General features: G+C 31.4%; 3 protein-coding genes across 3 annotated transcripts; 2 read left to right on the top strand and 1 right to left on the bottom strand.

Annotated features, from left to right (window-relative positions):
* On the bottom strand, window positions 8,569-9,351 carry LOC109130036 (14 kDa proline-rich protein DC2.15). Its single transcript, XM_019239226.1, has one exon. It carries the CDS (start codon window positions 9,171-9,173, stop codon window positions 8,775-8,777), a length of 399 nt encoding a protein of 132 aa, XP_019094771.1. The 5' UTR covers window positions 9,174-9,351; the 3' UTR covers window positions 8,569-8,774.
* On the top strand, window positions 11,542-12,345 carry LOC104755474 (14 kDa proline-rich protein DC2.15-like). Its single transcript, XM_010477864.2, has one exon. The coding sequence runs from the start codon at window positions 11,614-11,616 to the stop codon at window positions 12,043-12,045; it is 432 nt and encodes a 143-aa protein (XP_010476166.1). The 5' UTR covers window positions 11,542-11,613; the 3' UTR covers window positions 12,046-12,345.
* LOC104755473 (14 kDa proline-rich protein DC2.15-like) lies at window positions 13,196-13,921 on the top strand. Its single transcript, XM_010477863.2, has one exon. It carries the CDS (start codon window positions 13,265-13,267, stop codon window positions 13,694-13,696), a length of 432 nt encoding a protein of 143 aa, XP_010476165.1. The 5' UTR covers window positions 13,196-13,264; the 3' UTR covers window positions 13,697-13,921.

The raw sequence follows: 15,779 nt of genomic DNA, 5'->3' as shown, positions 1-15,779 counted from the left end.
TTTGTTCAATTTCTTGAAAATAGGGGGAATAAATATGTAAAAAATAACTGTAGTTCGATTATGATTTTACTTCCATGGAAGATCATTTGTTTTTTTTTTTTTTTTTCACGTCTGAACTACGGAATATAATTAAAAATATTTGATTACGGTGTTAGAGACACATTTTAATCATTGTTCATTTCATTTGCATTATTGTCAACGCATATCAATTTTTGTTTTCGTTCTCATCCTTCCATTTTTCGTTTGTTCATTATCGAACTTTGCTTGTAGGCCCACGGTTATTTCCTTGTTATAGAACGTCATTATAATGATCCTTTTCTATGCTAGAAAGTCTATTTTTTTTGTAATCAACTAATTCTAAACTGAGACTCATGTATTTTCACATGTAATTATCAAATTATAGTTGTATTGCATATACAGTAAAACCTCTATAAATTAATAATGTTGGAGCCATAAAATTCTATTAATTTATAGAGATTTTAATTTCTCGATAAATTAATAATTATTAATTTATAGAGAAACTTTCTTAATTTGGTAAAAAAGTTTTAAAATAAGATTTAATCGTTATAACGAATATTTTCGTAAAATCAATTAAAAGAAAAATAACAATTATCATGTTTTGAAGATAGTACTCAAAGATTTGTATATGATAAAAATATTAAAAATAAAGTCTAATAAAAATAAATGTGTGTATATATACATATATTTCAGATAATTTTATATAATTATTAATCTATATTATTGATCAGACCATATATTTACAAAAGATTTTCAAAAAAATTATTATCTTATTATATTATCGAATTGTGTCTAAAATTACACTACTCCCAACTTGGGACCGAATAAATTTATTAATTTATAGAAATTATTAATTTACCGAGTATTAAATTATAGAGGTTCTACTTTAATCGGAGAGAAAACTATTATTATCTATGGAATTCAATCAAAACGTATAATAGAAGTCAATAAAAGTGATTCTAGCTATTTGTTTTTTTCTTTTGTATGTCAACAATTTAGGTATTTGTTACAAAATTGAAACTAAGGATTTATAGATTTGGTATGATTACATTAATGTACCAACTTTCTTCTTCTGTGTTAATGGGAAAGTCTTGCTTGAGATTTAATGGCTCAAAATGCATGCTTCTTAGACGCCACTAAAAATGAGTCATGCTGGGACATAATTAGTACCTTCTTTTCATTTATTTAACGTTATAATGAAATGAAAGAAAATAAAGGGTATAGTCACAGGAGTTTCATGAACTATATATATAATTAGAAGCCTTGCAAATTCAATGGTTCTCTTTTGCTCTTGAGCAAATAGGACTATAGGATCATAAAGAAGATGAAAAAACGGAGAACAACTCATTTTCATTTTGTAGAACCAACAAAATAATAATCATCCAACAATCATAGTTTTGTTAGTAAGTCCCAAGACCCAAGTTTTATGTAAAATATTCACACACAAAAAAAAGCAAGTCAATAGTTCCCATGAACAGGAAGAAATATGTAATTTTTAAAATTCATAAATATATATGTATACACTGTGTAATGTCATGATCCATCTCTATGTATACACTCTGTGTCATGTCAGATCAATGAAGTTTCAACCCCATAATGAACACTTTTTTTCGTTGTTAGTGTCATACTGATATATATCTACGCTAATATCCCCAAGAATCGATTATTTTTGTGCATATCCAAAGATTGAGGAGGAGTGAAAAAGGGGACAATGAGGAGAGTCCCATCCAAAAAGAAAAGGAGAAGGAGTGGTGAACCCACATTTGTTATCTTCTATATTGAATAAAATTGATAAATGCATCGTCTGGACTCCGGAGAATAAAAAAGGAGAGAAAAAAGAAATACTAATTTTATAAGATAAACCCCATATATTCAAAAATGGAAAACAAAGATGAAAATGGATGGATCAAATGTTTTGGGCGGAGCTGGCTTTGCTTATTAGGTACTAGTATTTATTATCTCAGGGCCCAGATTTTTGGCACGTGACAATTTCGTAGGACCATGCGAGAGATTCTCCCCCTCAACGTTGACTCGGTCATTTCAAGAGGATGAATCTATTACAATTGATCTTCGCACGAAAAGGAAACCACAGTTTTACTTTTGCTTCAATTTTTATTGACTTGTCACGAACATAACTTAAAAAAAAACTCATCATTGTAAAAATAGTATTTAGAGATAACGATTTACATTTTATAGCTGACTGTAGGATCAGATCACCTTGTAAATCAGTATACATAAGTCGTATGAGTGGTGAGTACGTTTTTGCGTTGAATCCTTTAGTACATTCTTAATTTTTCTAGAGATAAAATGGTGATAGTGCATGTAAAGCATTTTTAATGTTATTAGAATAGAGAAAAAGACCCTTAAATGTTCAATTCAGATAGGATGACACATTGAGTTACTATATATATATGCCCAAATTTTTTTAATCTTCATTTGACTGGTTTTTATTTAACCAATTGTTTATACTAAACATGGATCAAAATGATCACATATACATAGATCGATTAAATCAGTATTTCAATCTTAATAACAAAAACCTTGTTTATCTGAATCCAAATGATTTACATCATAATAATATTGCCATTGCACAAAGATTCGAACCTGCAACATTGAGGTAATTAAAATCGACGAAGGTACTTGTTTTGAGTTAGGACACTAATTTGTTAACTTGATAAATACAATTAAATTAAGCTGTAGGGTCTATTGACAACTTAATGATTTATTATTAACTATATGTTATTTATATTCCAGCAGGTGACGAAGGAAGAAAAAAAATACAGATTCATTTTAAAAAGGATTGATTGAATCATGGAGAAGAAGAGTATCGAATTAAATAATTGGGTATGGAATCCTTCTGAGTATCCCAAAGGCCACGGTTGACCAAACATAGGAATGACAACTTGTTCAATAATACAATGTTAAATAATATTGTAAATATAGTATGTTTTACGAAATTGTATTCTTCTTCTTATTATACAGTGATTATGTTAGGATTATCGGTAACGGCGTCTTGATTTCGTCACTAATTAGGAAATTAATTAACAATGTGTTTAGGAGAAATATATGGCTAACTTGGATGGTAACGAAAACGTCCACTTGTCACAAAAAGGTGAAACAGATTATCAAATTCTTATTTGCTGACATCAAATTTGATTTTAGTTTAATGCATCCCACTCTCTCGTATACGCGCATATGTAGATATCATAATTAACCAAGCCTTAAGAAGATGTAATTTGAGCGAAAATTAAAAAATAACACTAAGTAAATAGGAACCAAACAGTATGATTTACAAGTTTGAACCAACAACCTCCCCAATTGAATCATTGTACACACTTGCATGTACAAACGAAATTCATAATAATTTCAAGGGGTAGTTGTGAAAGTGATTTTAACCAAGTTGGTGTAAGGATAATACGAGATTCAGTTTCGGTTTTAACAATATTCAAACGGAACTCATTTGGTTAATTTAACCGTAGTTGAGTTATTTAATAACTTTGGTGTGTCTAACTCTAAGTCGGACTAAATATTTAAAGCTAAAAAAATAAATGTTACAAGTTATAAGTTATAAGTTATAACTATTGAATAGATGACCGATGGGCGGCACAAGCTTCCTATCTCTCTAACTCTCCTGATAAAAAAAAAAGTCAAATCCTAAATAAACAAATAATTGATATCATTGTTTTTGACTTAGAGGGGACAGAACCAAATAATCACGCTTTATTACGAGGGGCATATAATTCGTGTATAGATACATACATATATGAGAACTACATGTATATATCAAAAAAAGGTGATATCTCGGGAAGCTTTTAGTGAATCATGACTGGATCCTGGGTACATGTCCAGAACTAATTAAACTTATTTTCATCGGTTTTTTTTTTTTTTTTGTCGCCAGAAAAAAATATACAATCCGCTATTTAACGACAATTCGTCATCAAATGTTAAATATATATATTTTTTTCTGTCTGATGCAGTTTTTGTATGACACATTTACAGTATAAACGCAAAATTTTCATTTGACGCTAAAAGACATGTGTGACCTAAAAGACATGTCTCGAGTTTTATGAAAGATGTTGAACTGAGATTTGGAACTAGAGATATGCAAAAATTTAAATAATAAGGAAGCAGTTATCTCTGCAAGGAAACAAGTTTATTATGCTTGTAGGTATCAAAATGCTGACCAGAAGTCGATTTTAAAAAATATCAATTACATGTATAATATGCAGAACTGAATTAAAGTGATGACACACTGTAACAATTAGGTTACAAATTATGATCATTAAAACTCGAGACTTAAAAAAATGTATGTGCATATACTTAATTGTTAGTGTATGCTTTAAAAAACGATTAAAGATTTTTTTTTAGATTAAGGATTTACGGATAGATAATGCGAAGAGGGGAATCGAAAGTGAAAGATACCTTACATCACTGCAAAAGAAATTTGATATTGTTAAGTACGTCGTGATCTTTGGAAATGAACCAGACATCTAAATATGGTCTTTTTGATGTTCTCAAAAGACATCTTTTAATTATACCTAATTTTAATTAAGCAAAGACAACTTAACAGGAGGCGTTTGTATAAACGTCCACAAGTTCCTAAAAACGAAAACACAAGTTCGTCGTTTGTGTATGAAACATATATAGAGCTAACATTTCAGTTTATCTAATTCGATTCCAAGCAGCTTAGATGTATACGAGCAATTTCTTTCTTTTTCTGTTCGGCATAAAAAATGTAAGAGAGCAGTGTAACCGTAATAGTTTGTTTTTGTGTGAAGAAGCTTAAGAACATGTTAAATTTATGATTGTTAGTTATTACTTTAGTGTCGATAAGGTCACATTAAAGGATATACATTAATTAAAAACTTGGGCAATGCTACTCCGAATGGTTGACTTACTAATAGATAACAATATTGCTGCCAAAACATATAAATAAATAATGAAATATTTTGATTTTTTTATTCCATTCTATATGATGAAGCTGATGTAATTATTCTGTACACCAAATCGTAGTTTTGAATCTGGTATCTTAGAATAAGATAACGTAGTGCCGCCCCATTTTTATTAGTTGTGTGCTAATATAATAAGGAATTAAGGTAAGTTGTTAAGGTTAAAAGACGGTAAAAAAATGCCCCAATCTTTTATTGATGTCAAAAAAACATTCAATATATTTTCTTTAATATTGCCGTCCATATTAATGTGCGAACATACTAAATCTGTTAATCAAACCAAAAGAAAAACGATAAATGTGTTATACTTTTCTTTTAAAAGATAATATGTTTTACTTAATGATTATTATGATTGTTTTTATTTTTTGAAACGATAGATGTGTAGTCTTGAATTTGAAACATTGTAGTAGAAAAAGACCTATTAATGTTAATGATGTACGTTGCATATTTATAAATTATATCATCTAATTTATAGACTAAATGCTTAATTCAAGGGTTGCTTACAAAAATGGTAAGCAAATAACACCTTAACTGGTATAGAAGATTCTCTATCAATGTCCAGATATCACCAGGCAGGAAACAACTTATTATGTGGCCAACACATTCTGTCAAATGAGATTCTTTGAACTTTTTCTTATTTTATCCTAAAAGGTTGGATCTTACCCTCTTCTACACTTGTTAAGTTATTATTGCTTATATTGTGGATATGCATAGCTTTCCTTCTTTTTTTCATTCTTGCTGAGAGTAAAGCTATTTGTCTTATATCATTTTCAAGGATTTTCCATAAGAATACATAAATTTGCACTAGAAAGATAAATTTCGCTATTACCATTAATGATTACGTATTGAAAAAGAGATGATATCTAATAACAGAAGTTTATTTTTGACTATTTTTAAAATTGAAATTCATAAAGGTTTATAATTTAGACAGAATTTTGACTAGTTCGATCAATTTCAAGATGTTTAGCTACTTTCTTTTTGTTTTTATGTTAGTTTGATGGGTGGGCAACAAAATTTGCTTGTTCGTATGTAACTTGAGAATGTTGAGATTGATGTATTTGATACTCACACTTTATGCGTTTGATGTAACCGAGCCCACGTAAAAAAATTAAGAGAACCTATAACCCATGCGTTCATATATAGCTGGATTTCATGTGGTTAGCCTTGCAGTGAAGCTTGCACGTCTTGGACACACCTGTAACATATTACAGGATGACGTCAAAATAATTTTATATCACAAGGTTTGATCGATCATATTGTTTTGTCTTGTGATAGATTAAAACATATTACAGGACTCCTAATCTCCTAGCTAGTATTTGCGCGCACACGCACACACCTGTAACTGTAGGCGTATTTTTTATTTTTTATTATTTGAAAAACATAACCTTGGGAGTTGAACATAATTAATCAAATAATTTTTGCTTGAATTAATTAAAGGCACGTAAATAATTAATAAAATATAATCATTTATGGGTATTATCGTATTAACTAGATCTTAAATTAGATCAATTTAGGAACTGACACTCTAATGGTATAAGTTCTTAACTCGAGAAAAATAATACTATAAGAATACTATTCAAACATTATTCAAACTTTAAACATTATTCAACACTAAACATTCAGCAACTGTTTCTCATTCATATTATAACGTTGAAATAGAACAATACTGTGAGTCAAAATGTCACACCCAAGTTTTCGCGTCTCGTATCTCCAATTGCTGCTTCGAGGAGTTACCCAAGAGACACTAGCTAGAAGCTCCCGTTACATCGACATATTCAACGTTATTACATTATTAATAACGTTTATATATACAACTACATAAATATTTCAATGCCGTTGAAACATTGGATTTTCCGCTTCACAGTGACGCTCAAGAAAATAAATGTCGTCAATGAATTATGAACTTGATTAATACATATTCTAGTTAATTTTATAAACAATAGTGATGGATTTCATATTTAGGATTTTCAATTGCAGGTTCTTAATCTTTTAATGTTTAAACCATAACATCTCGATCGGGTTTTCACATCTTAGATTTGATCTGCATTTTCTTAATCTGATCATGTTACAACGTAAAAAACCGATCGAGTTTTCGCATCTTAGATTTGATTTGCAGTTTCTGAACGTTTTAATTTATTTTAATAAAACGGACCAAACTATTACTAATGGGCCCAGTTAGCTGTATTATTAATGGGCTTAATATTTGATGGGCCAAATCTATCTAGTTCTTACGGTGATTGAACCCTAGACAATATTCTCAATTGAATAAAGTGACCATGATTTAGTGGTTTTAACGTTTTAAACATTTTCATGTCTCTTTGTCACGTGTTAGTGATGCGGATACTTGCCTAGGTCGGCCACCTCCCGGACCGGTGACGTGGTCCAAATTGGCTTCGTTGCCGAAGGTACGTAAATATATGCTACTCGAGTCTTCTGATGATTGTTATAAGTGTTACCTTCAAAAATTGCTACATATGGAGGATCATACTAGCTAGTTTCTGGTTTGTGAAAAAAAAATATGTGTGAAGTGATATACAGCACGTAATATATACTCCTTTATTGATCAAAGGAAACTGATCCAATCCACTTAATGTTTGGCCGATATATAGGCGATTTTTTTAAATTTCATTTTGCCTTGGATACAGTAAAAAAAATGTTCTATTCACAACTAGGCTAATTATTACAGGATCGATATGTAGCTACTTTCTGGATCTTGGATTTATATGAACATACAAAATATAAATTAATTGAATCAACAACTTTTTTTTTTGTTTAATTAATAATTGAAAAAAATTGAACTGATTTTACAACTTGCATCATCGTCGTCATCATTTTAGCTTTTTAAAATTAGACTTATTATATATCCATGCACGTACGTACAGTTCACTTTAATTATTTTTTACTTCTTTAGGTGGTGGCATGCGCAGATGGGTCCGTGTCACGGGTTCCATTTTCCTATTTTCTTGCCATGTTACTATGTTAGTATGTTATTACAATTTTATAGCTCCATAGAAGTTTTAAGAATGTTTAAAGAAAAAGTTTGTCTGGTCCTTATTTGGTTTAACGTTAATTTTCTCTTTTCGTATCGTTAGGGTCTCTACTGATTCATTAACCTCACTCAAAATCAAAAGAACTTGGAGTGGAACTCCCCGGCCTACAGGCTACACAAACCAGCATAAGTGCCCTAAATCACTTGTCCAAAAGGTTCTCGTGCTATAATAATTAGATACATACCCTAAAATTCAAACTAATTCTAAATTTTACAAATACCAGTAATAACCAGCCCAAAAATGTAAGCTCATCAGAACGGTTCAGGATCTTGATTCTTGACCAGCATGATTTTTTTTTTTCTTTTTTGGGGACAAAACCAACATGATTAAATCTTTTAATTCTTGTATATACTTTACGCCAGATAAATATCAACATGAGATCTTCCAATATGTGCACATTTTCTAAATGTATTAAGAAGTATTTTTCATCTCATTTTATAAATAGAAATCCAAATTATCTTGGATTGTGATAGAAAGCTATAGTTGCACGCGTTTAACATATGCACGGGCATTTCTAATTATATCATATATTTTGTTAATTTATCCGATCATTAAATTGTCAAAATAGAACCGGTCTTTAGTCGTAAACCCAAACAGATAAAATATTACACCAACCAAACTAGCTAGGAACTAAGAAATTTTCAGAAAAATACATGCGGATTCGGTTAGGCGCGAACCAACCAAACAAACAGAAGCCAAACAACACACAAATGACAAAGATAAAATTACTCGATCGATCCATCCTTTTACAACTTTATCAGGCGCAAATAAAATCAGAGGGAAGCTTTTTGCCGCAAGTGTTGATGAGCAAACTCAAGGAGATGGGAATGTCGATGTTAATCCCGAGAATGTTAGCTTTAATGGCGGTACACAGACAAACGGCAGCTTCAAGATCGACAAGCCCTTGAAGTACTGAGCAGCAAGGGGCGTCAGGTGGGTTTCCGATTACAGTTCCGACTGCACCATCTAGTATTTTAGCGCAAACACCAAGTTTTAGGGCATCTTTTGGGCAGCTATGCTTTGTTGGATTGCTGATTGGGTTAGGGTTTGGGATTGGCTTAGTTGGCAAGCAAGTGTTACAGCCACTAACATATGCGAAAAGCATGAGATTAAAAGATAAGAAGAGAGCTGCGGAAAAAGATCTGTGGGATTCCATTGATCTCTAAGCTAAGCCCTAATCAATGTTGACCAACAATGTGACTAGAGGAAATGATGTGATTAGCTTTGGGACTAAGTGTGAGCGACAGTTAGGGCTTATATAGGAGCAAGCGTGAAGGCTCTGAAGTGAACCAGGCAGACTCGCACCGCGGGTTATGAGTGCTATTATTATATTTACCAACTTGATACTTCTTATAAAGACTATTTTTATGCACTTTTTGCTGAATTAATTAGAACATGATTATACAAGTACAATCTTATTAAGTTATTTAACATGTATTTACTCATAACCCGCGGACGAAAAGTAATCGATAGTTTTATATATAGATTCATTACCAGAATAAACATAAACTTAATAAATATCATTTTGTTGTTGGTTTACAAATATATATATATATATATATATATATATATATATATCATTTTGTTGTCCAATGGATTACCAGACGAACCAATGGGCGATTTAGACCAATGGGCGATTGAGAAATCTTATGCAATCCCGTGAAGAGAACAATAATAAGAAATTTACCTTTTTAAAAACACTTTGTTTTCTTATGTGCAATAATTAAAATCATGTGTGGGGGCAGAAGGCCAAGTTGCAATTGTTTAGTTGATGAGCCAAAGAAAAAGTACTGTATTTATCACACACAAAAGAAAAATATATGCTACTAAGGGCTAAACTACCTCTAATTTTGAAATGATAGAAGAACTATATATAGTTAATTTCGCTTCCACATAACAGAACTAGTCTACTAATTATGTTTATAATAGTGAAAATGTTTCACATTTTTCTTTGCTATGGGATTAGATTTTGATAGATAGCTACATCCGCACTCACGAGCAAGTGGGTACTTTGAACTGGAAATAAAATTACGCTTAAATTGGATGCTATAAAAAGGACGTTTATTTAAAAAAACTTGAACCTTATATTGGATGCTACCAAAGGACGTTTACTTTACCTAGATCGAGTTATGTTCCAATATATCTTTTGCGGGATTTTTTTTTATAATAATATTAAATGTTTCAAAAATATAAAGTATCATAATTGAAGTTAATTTACGTAATTGTTTTTGAAAAACAGCTATTTTAGTTACATTTCGGTCACGTAGAAGAATATGAAACTATATATGTAGTCAAAGTCATTTTACACCCTTGAATCAAGCTAAAATTTGGTCAAAAGAATATGAAATTGAGTTAGCTTTCATTTGGTATGGACCGTATGGTTTAAAGCCGATCATGCTATCAAAGTAAAAAATTCATATATTTTGGCGAAGACGAGTCACTATGACTAATAGATAAGCGATCTCAAAACTAGACGAAAATTTTATGAATTAAAATAAAAAAATTTAAAAAATCAATAATACGTTTGCCATATTAGTCATAAGCTTTTGCATTTAAACTCATCGTTAGTCATTTAAAACACTAACTTTGATCCTTCATATCACATCAAGCATCTTAACTTATTTCTTGTTGTTTTTATTCTGATTCTTTTGATGTGTAAATAGTCACTCATCTTGGGTATGTGGTAGATCATGCGTGTATAAGTCATGGAATGTAAATACCATATACAAATTTTGAATTATGCACCGACGACAGCTAGATCAATGTAAGTAGATATCAAGATGTCTTTGGTATATGTGTGTGCAGTGAGGCGCTTCGTTGTACTATCATGATTCATCTTATCTTGTTTTACATTTTTTTGTGAAGGCACAAGCGAACCAGCAGTGTCACTCACTGTCACATGGTTTCTATGGCTACTATGCATTATAAAATATCATTATATATACGAATTGAAAGACATATATTTGAAAAAGTAAAAAGCTTAGAAAGTCTATCTAAAAAAGTTTTGTGTAGTTTAATGTATATTGAAGAATATTAAAATTAGAAAGCCTAAAAACGTATAAATCGCAAATTTTATGTAAAACTTAAAATGTGATACATGAAAATCAGACAAATAATATATCAGTCACAATTCGTAACAGAACGTATAAAAACATCCAGTTGAGGATCGATCATATTTCACATCGATTACAAGTTTACAACGACAACGTATTAAATCCCAAAACTAAAAGAAACTGTACTAATCTGTACTAATCAGTACTAATCAATTAATACACCCATACAAAATTTTCAGATTGTAGACCAACAAAAACTGACATCACAAGTATAATTTCGTATATTCATATACTTATGGACAATATTTAAACTTTCGTGTACATTTCAATCATATAATCTTTTTATTAATTGTAATCAATAAAATAATGACAATGGTAGTCAATCATTCATAATTTTATCATAAAAAAACTTCCAATAATATCTTATGGACGCTCTTGGGCTTTCCTTAAAACTACTATAAAACCTATCTCAACTCCCTTCGTTTTTCTCCACACCCAATTCACTCACAACATAGCTAGTGAACAGTATCTCCTAAACAAAGAATGGCTTCAAGAACCACAAGCTCCATAGCCCTTTTCTTGGCTCTCAATCTCCTCCTTTTCACAACAATCTCCGCCTGCGGTAGCTGCACTCCGTGCGGTGGAGGTTGCCCCTCTCCCAAGCCAAAGCCAACCCCTAAACCTAAACCAACCCCAAGCCCTAGCTCTGGCTCGAAGAAGTGCCCTAAAGACACCCTCAAGCTCGGTGTCTGCGCTAATGTGCTCAACGGCCTCCTCGACTTAACCCTTGGCAAGCCACCAGTCGAGCCATGCTGCAGCCTCATCCAAGGACTCGCCAATCTTGAAGCAGCCGTTTGCCTCTGCACCGCCCTTAAGGCTAACGTTCTTGGAATTAACCTGAACCTCCCAATCTCTCTAAGTCTGCTCCTCAATGTTTGCAGCAAACAACTTCCTTCTGGCTTCCAATGCGAATAACCATGCATATTGATATATAATTTAAACACACTTATGTGTATATTTATCTTCTTGTTTTAAAGAGACAAGGTGAATCTTTATACTCTTATTATTGTGTCTTTATATATTTTACTTGGGTGATTTCTTCTATTCTTCTTGTTATGGTGTTCACGGAGTCTTTTTTTCTCTTTCGGTGTGGTCCGTATGATTCTTGAAATTTTACAGTTTTATTATTTCCTATTACTCTTATTGGGGATATTGCTGTATTGGTTTGTATTACGATTCTATGAATTAATAAAGCATTAAATTTTATTTTATGCATTCATTATTGTTTGAATATTGTGTTTTATGGTCTATATATAGTATATCTGCTACCCATATATTTTTGTTCATAATTGTATACATTTAACCCGTAGCCAATATATTAAATTTAATGAATATGTAATTCTGATCGAATTTGATATCAAGTAATCGATATATACAATAATCTTACTATATACAAATTTTGAATATTTATGCAATTAACGACAGCTAGACGAATGTTTGTAGATATGAAGATGTCTTCGGTATATGTGTGTGCAGTGTGGCGCTTCGTTTTACTATCATGATCCATCTTATCTTGTTTTGCATTTGTTTGTGAAGGGCACAAGGGAACCAGCATATATTGTCAGTCACTATCACATGGTTTCTATGGCTACCATGCATTTATAAATTATCATCATACGAAAGACATATTGAAAAAGAAAAAAAAAATTAGAAAGTCGATCTACATACTTTGGTGTAGTTTAATGTACATTGAAGAACATTCACATACAGACTTTCTTTTCAAATTTAAAAGCCTAGAAACGTATAAATCAGAAATTATATATAGAACTTAGAAATGTGATATGACATGAAGTCAGACTAATAATACAGCAGTCATAATTCGGAACAAAACGTACGTACATAATATTTAGTTGGAATCGATCATGTTTCGTATCAATTACAAGACAACGTATTTATCCCAAGACTACATCGGTTAATACATCCTACAAAATTTTTAGATTGTGGATATAAAAAAACAAAAACATTGACATCACAATTAACTTATGGACAATCAATCATTCATATTTTTATTATAAAAAAAAAAATCCAACAATATCTTATGAAACCACTATAAGACCTATCTCAATTCCCTTCATTTTCTCCACACCCAATTCACTCACAACATAGTTAGTGAACAGTATCTCCTAAACAAAGAATGGCTTCAAGAACCACAAGTTCCATATCCCTTTTCTTGGCTCTCAATCTCCTCCTTTTTACAACAATCTCCGCCTGCGGTAGCTGCTCTCCGTGCGGTGGAGGCTGCCCCTCTCCCAAGCCAAAGCCAACCCCTGAACCTAAACCAACCCCAAGCCCTAGCTCTGGCTCGAAGAAGTGCCCTAAAGACACCCTCAAGTTCGCTGTCTGCGATAATGTGCTCAAAACCGTCTTCCACTACACCCTTGGCAAGCCACCAGTCGAGCCATGCTGCAGCCTCATCCAAGGACTCGCCAATCTTGAAGCAGCCGTTTGCCTCTGCACCGCCCTTAAGGCTAACGTTCTTGGAATCAACTTGGACCTCCCAATCACTCTCAGTCTGCTCCTTAATGTTTGCAGCAAAGAGCTTCCTCCTGGCTTCCAATGCGAATAACCATATGGATATATAATTTAAACGCACTTATGTGTATATTTTATCTTCTTGTTTTTAAAGAGACAAGGTGAATCAATGTACTCTTATTATTGTGTCTTTATATATCTTAATTATGTGGTTTCTTCTATTCTTCTTGTTATGGTGTTCACTGGAGTCTTTTATGTCTCTGTCTGTGTGATCCGTAAGACTTAAGATTTACAATTTCATTGTTTCCTATTACTCTTATTGGGGATATTGATGTATTGGTTCCTATTGCGATTCTATGAATTAATAAAACATTAATTTTTTCTGAAAATCGTTTAAAATAAAGTTAATCTCAGTATATGAGAGTATATTTCTAACCAGTTTATTTCTGGTAGAATAAATTTCTGAAAACTGTGGCAACTACATATATAAGACTTCTAGAAATATAAAAAAATTAAACATTGTTATGTATCAAGTCAATAAAAAATAAAAGGCTAAGCATTAGAATTCCAAAAGTTGGGTAGTTATCTAGCTACTGTAAGAAAGGGTGAGTCACGAAAATTTTTTAATTTGAAATCTAAAATATACACATCAAAGATAAGATTAATAAGAATTTATACATTAAATTTTATCTTTTTTGGTATAGATATATCATGTCGGATCCTTTTATATAAGCATGCAATAGAATAAGTTTTACTGATAGGTATAGCGAATGAATCCTTCACAAAACACCATACAGAAAGATAATTACAAGAAAACTATCAAAACTTGTCTAAAATATGTTTTTTCAATTAGAATATCACGCTACGTACACAGACCTACGTTACGTACAGTACATATGTGTCAACTCTACAATCAAAATTATAACTATTTTTTAAGTATCAATGGTAGCAAAAAAAATTATAGTTATCAGTTTGCTGGTATGTATAGTATCTATTCCCTACAAAAAATTGCAATGCAATTCACTTGAAAATTTAATAATTTCTGAATAGAAAACGGCGACTTATTTTGAGCCACAGGTACAAGGAAAGATCTTTGTCTCACACTGTGCTCTCGGGCCTGACGTCTTGATCAGTCTTTAAAATGTTGCGTCTCTTAGCCAAAAAAAAAAAAAACATTGCGTCCTTATTACTATTGTCTTCATGTGGAGGCATTAACCGCATTACACATTTTTTGGCTACCAATAATAATATAGATGCCCAAACATATACAAACAAATACCGCCAATATATACTCCTATATATAACCAAATGTGTATTGACATGTGAGGAGGAGAGAAAATTTAGTGTGTATAAAACAAATTAATGTGTTTTGACAGCGGGGAAAGGGAGTAATTCACTGGTTCTTATCTTTAGCTGAACAAAAGAAAAAGAAAAAACATAAGTTATCTGGTGTCCATAGATAGGTTGCTTAATCAATAATATTTCTAGGAAAGACGTAGATGGTTTAAGTTCAAACACCTAGGAATTAGGATTAATGAGTATTTTCTTCTTTTTCAAATATTTTCTTTGTCTTTGGTACGAAAACAAAAATGTAGTGTAAACAAAGGGGATAATAAGAAAAGTCATAGGATCGATCATAATATATTTAGATCATTATTTATTAGCTAGGCATTTCAGCAAGTCCCACTTTTTATCTAGCGTTCGAAAAATCAAGATGAAATGTTTAAAATACGTGTATATATTATCAATGTACAAAAAATTTCACCTTCTCTCTTTTTATTCCAAAACCTAATTTAGTATAATTCTTGAGTTTATTGTGCATATATATAATATAAGATAGTTTTCAGCATACATGCAATTAATGATGATAAAAAAAAACATGATAACATTTTTGGGATTATTTCGATAAATCTTGACTTTAGGATAGTGATCGTTTATCGGATGAAATAGGGCTACAAATGTGAACAAAATGGCAAAATCAGACGTAATGATACACTAAAGGAGTATATATCGTGTTTAATCGTGTATAGTATTTTGAAGTTAAAAGGGGATGACTTCAGTTATAAGTTATAACATATTCAAGATTTTTATTAAAAAAAAAAAAAAAAAACATATTCAAGAGATTTCCCAAATCTTGATCATATATAAGATCTAACTATTACCAAAAAATTCTTTTC

Source organism: Camelina sativa, chromosome 17, assembly GCF_000633955.1.
Source record: "Camelina sativa cultivar DH55 chromosome 17, Cs, whole genome shotgun sequence".
NCBI classification, from domain to species: Eukaryota; Viridiplantae; Streptophyta; class Magnoliopsida; order Brassicales; family Brassicaceae; genus Camelina; species Camelina sativa.
This window is presented reverse-complemented; position numbering and strand designations above follow the sequence as displayed.

Excerpts from the sequence above, each read along its gene's own strand:
- LOC109130036 (XM_019239226.1), bottom strand. The coding sequence starts at position 9,173 with ATGGAATCCCACAGATCTTTTTCCGCAGCTCTCTTCTTATCTTTTAAT.
- LOC104755474 (XM_010477864.2), top strand. The coding sequence starts at position 11,614 with ATGGCTTCAAGAACCACAAGCTCCATAGCCCTTTTCTTGGCTCTCAAT.
- LOC104755473 (XM_010477863.2), top strand. The coding sequence starts at position 13,265 with ATGGCTTCAAGAACCACAAGTTCCATATCCCTTTTCTTGGCTCTCAAT.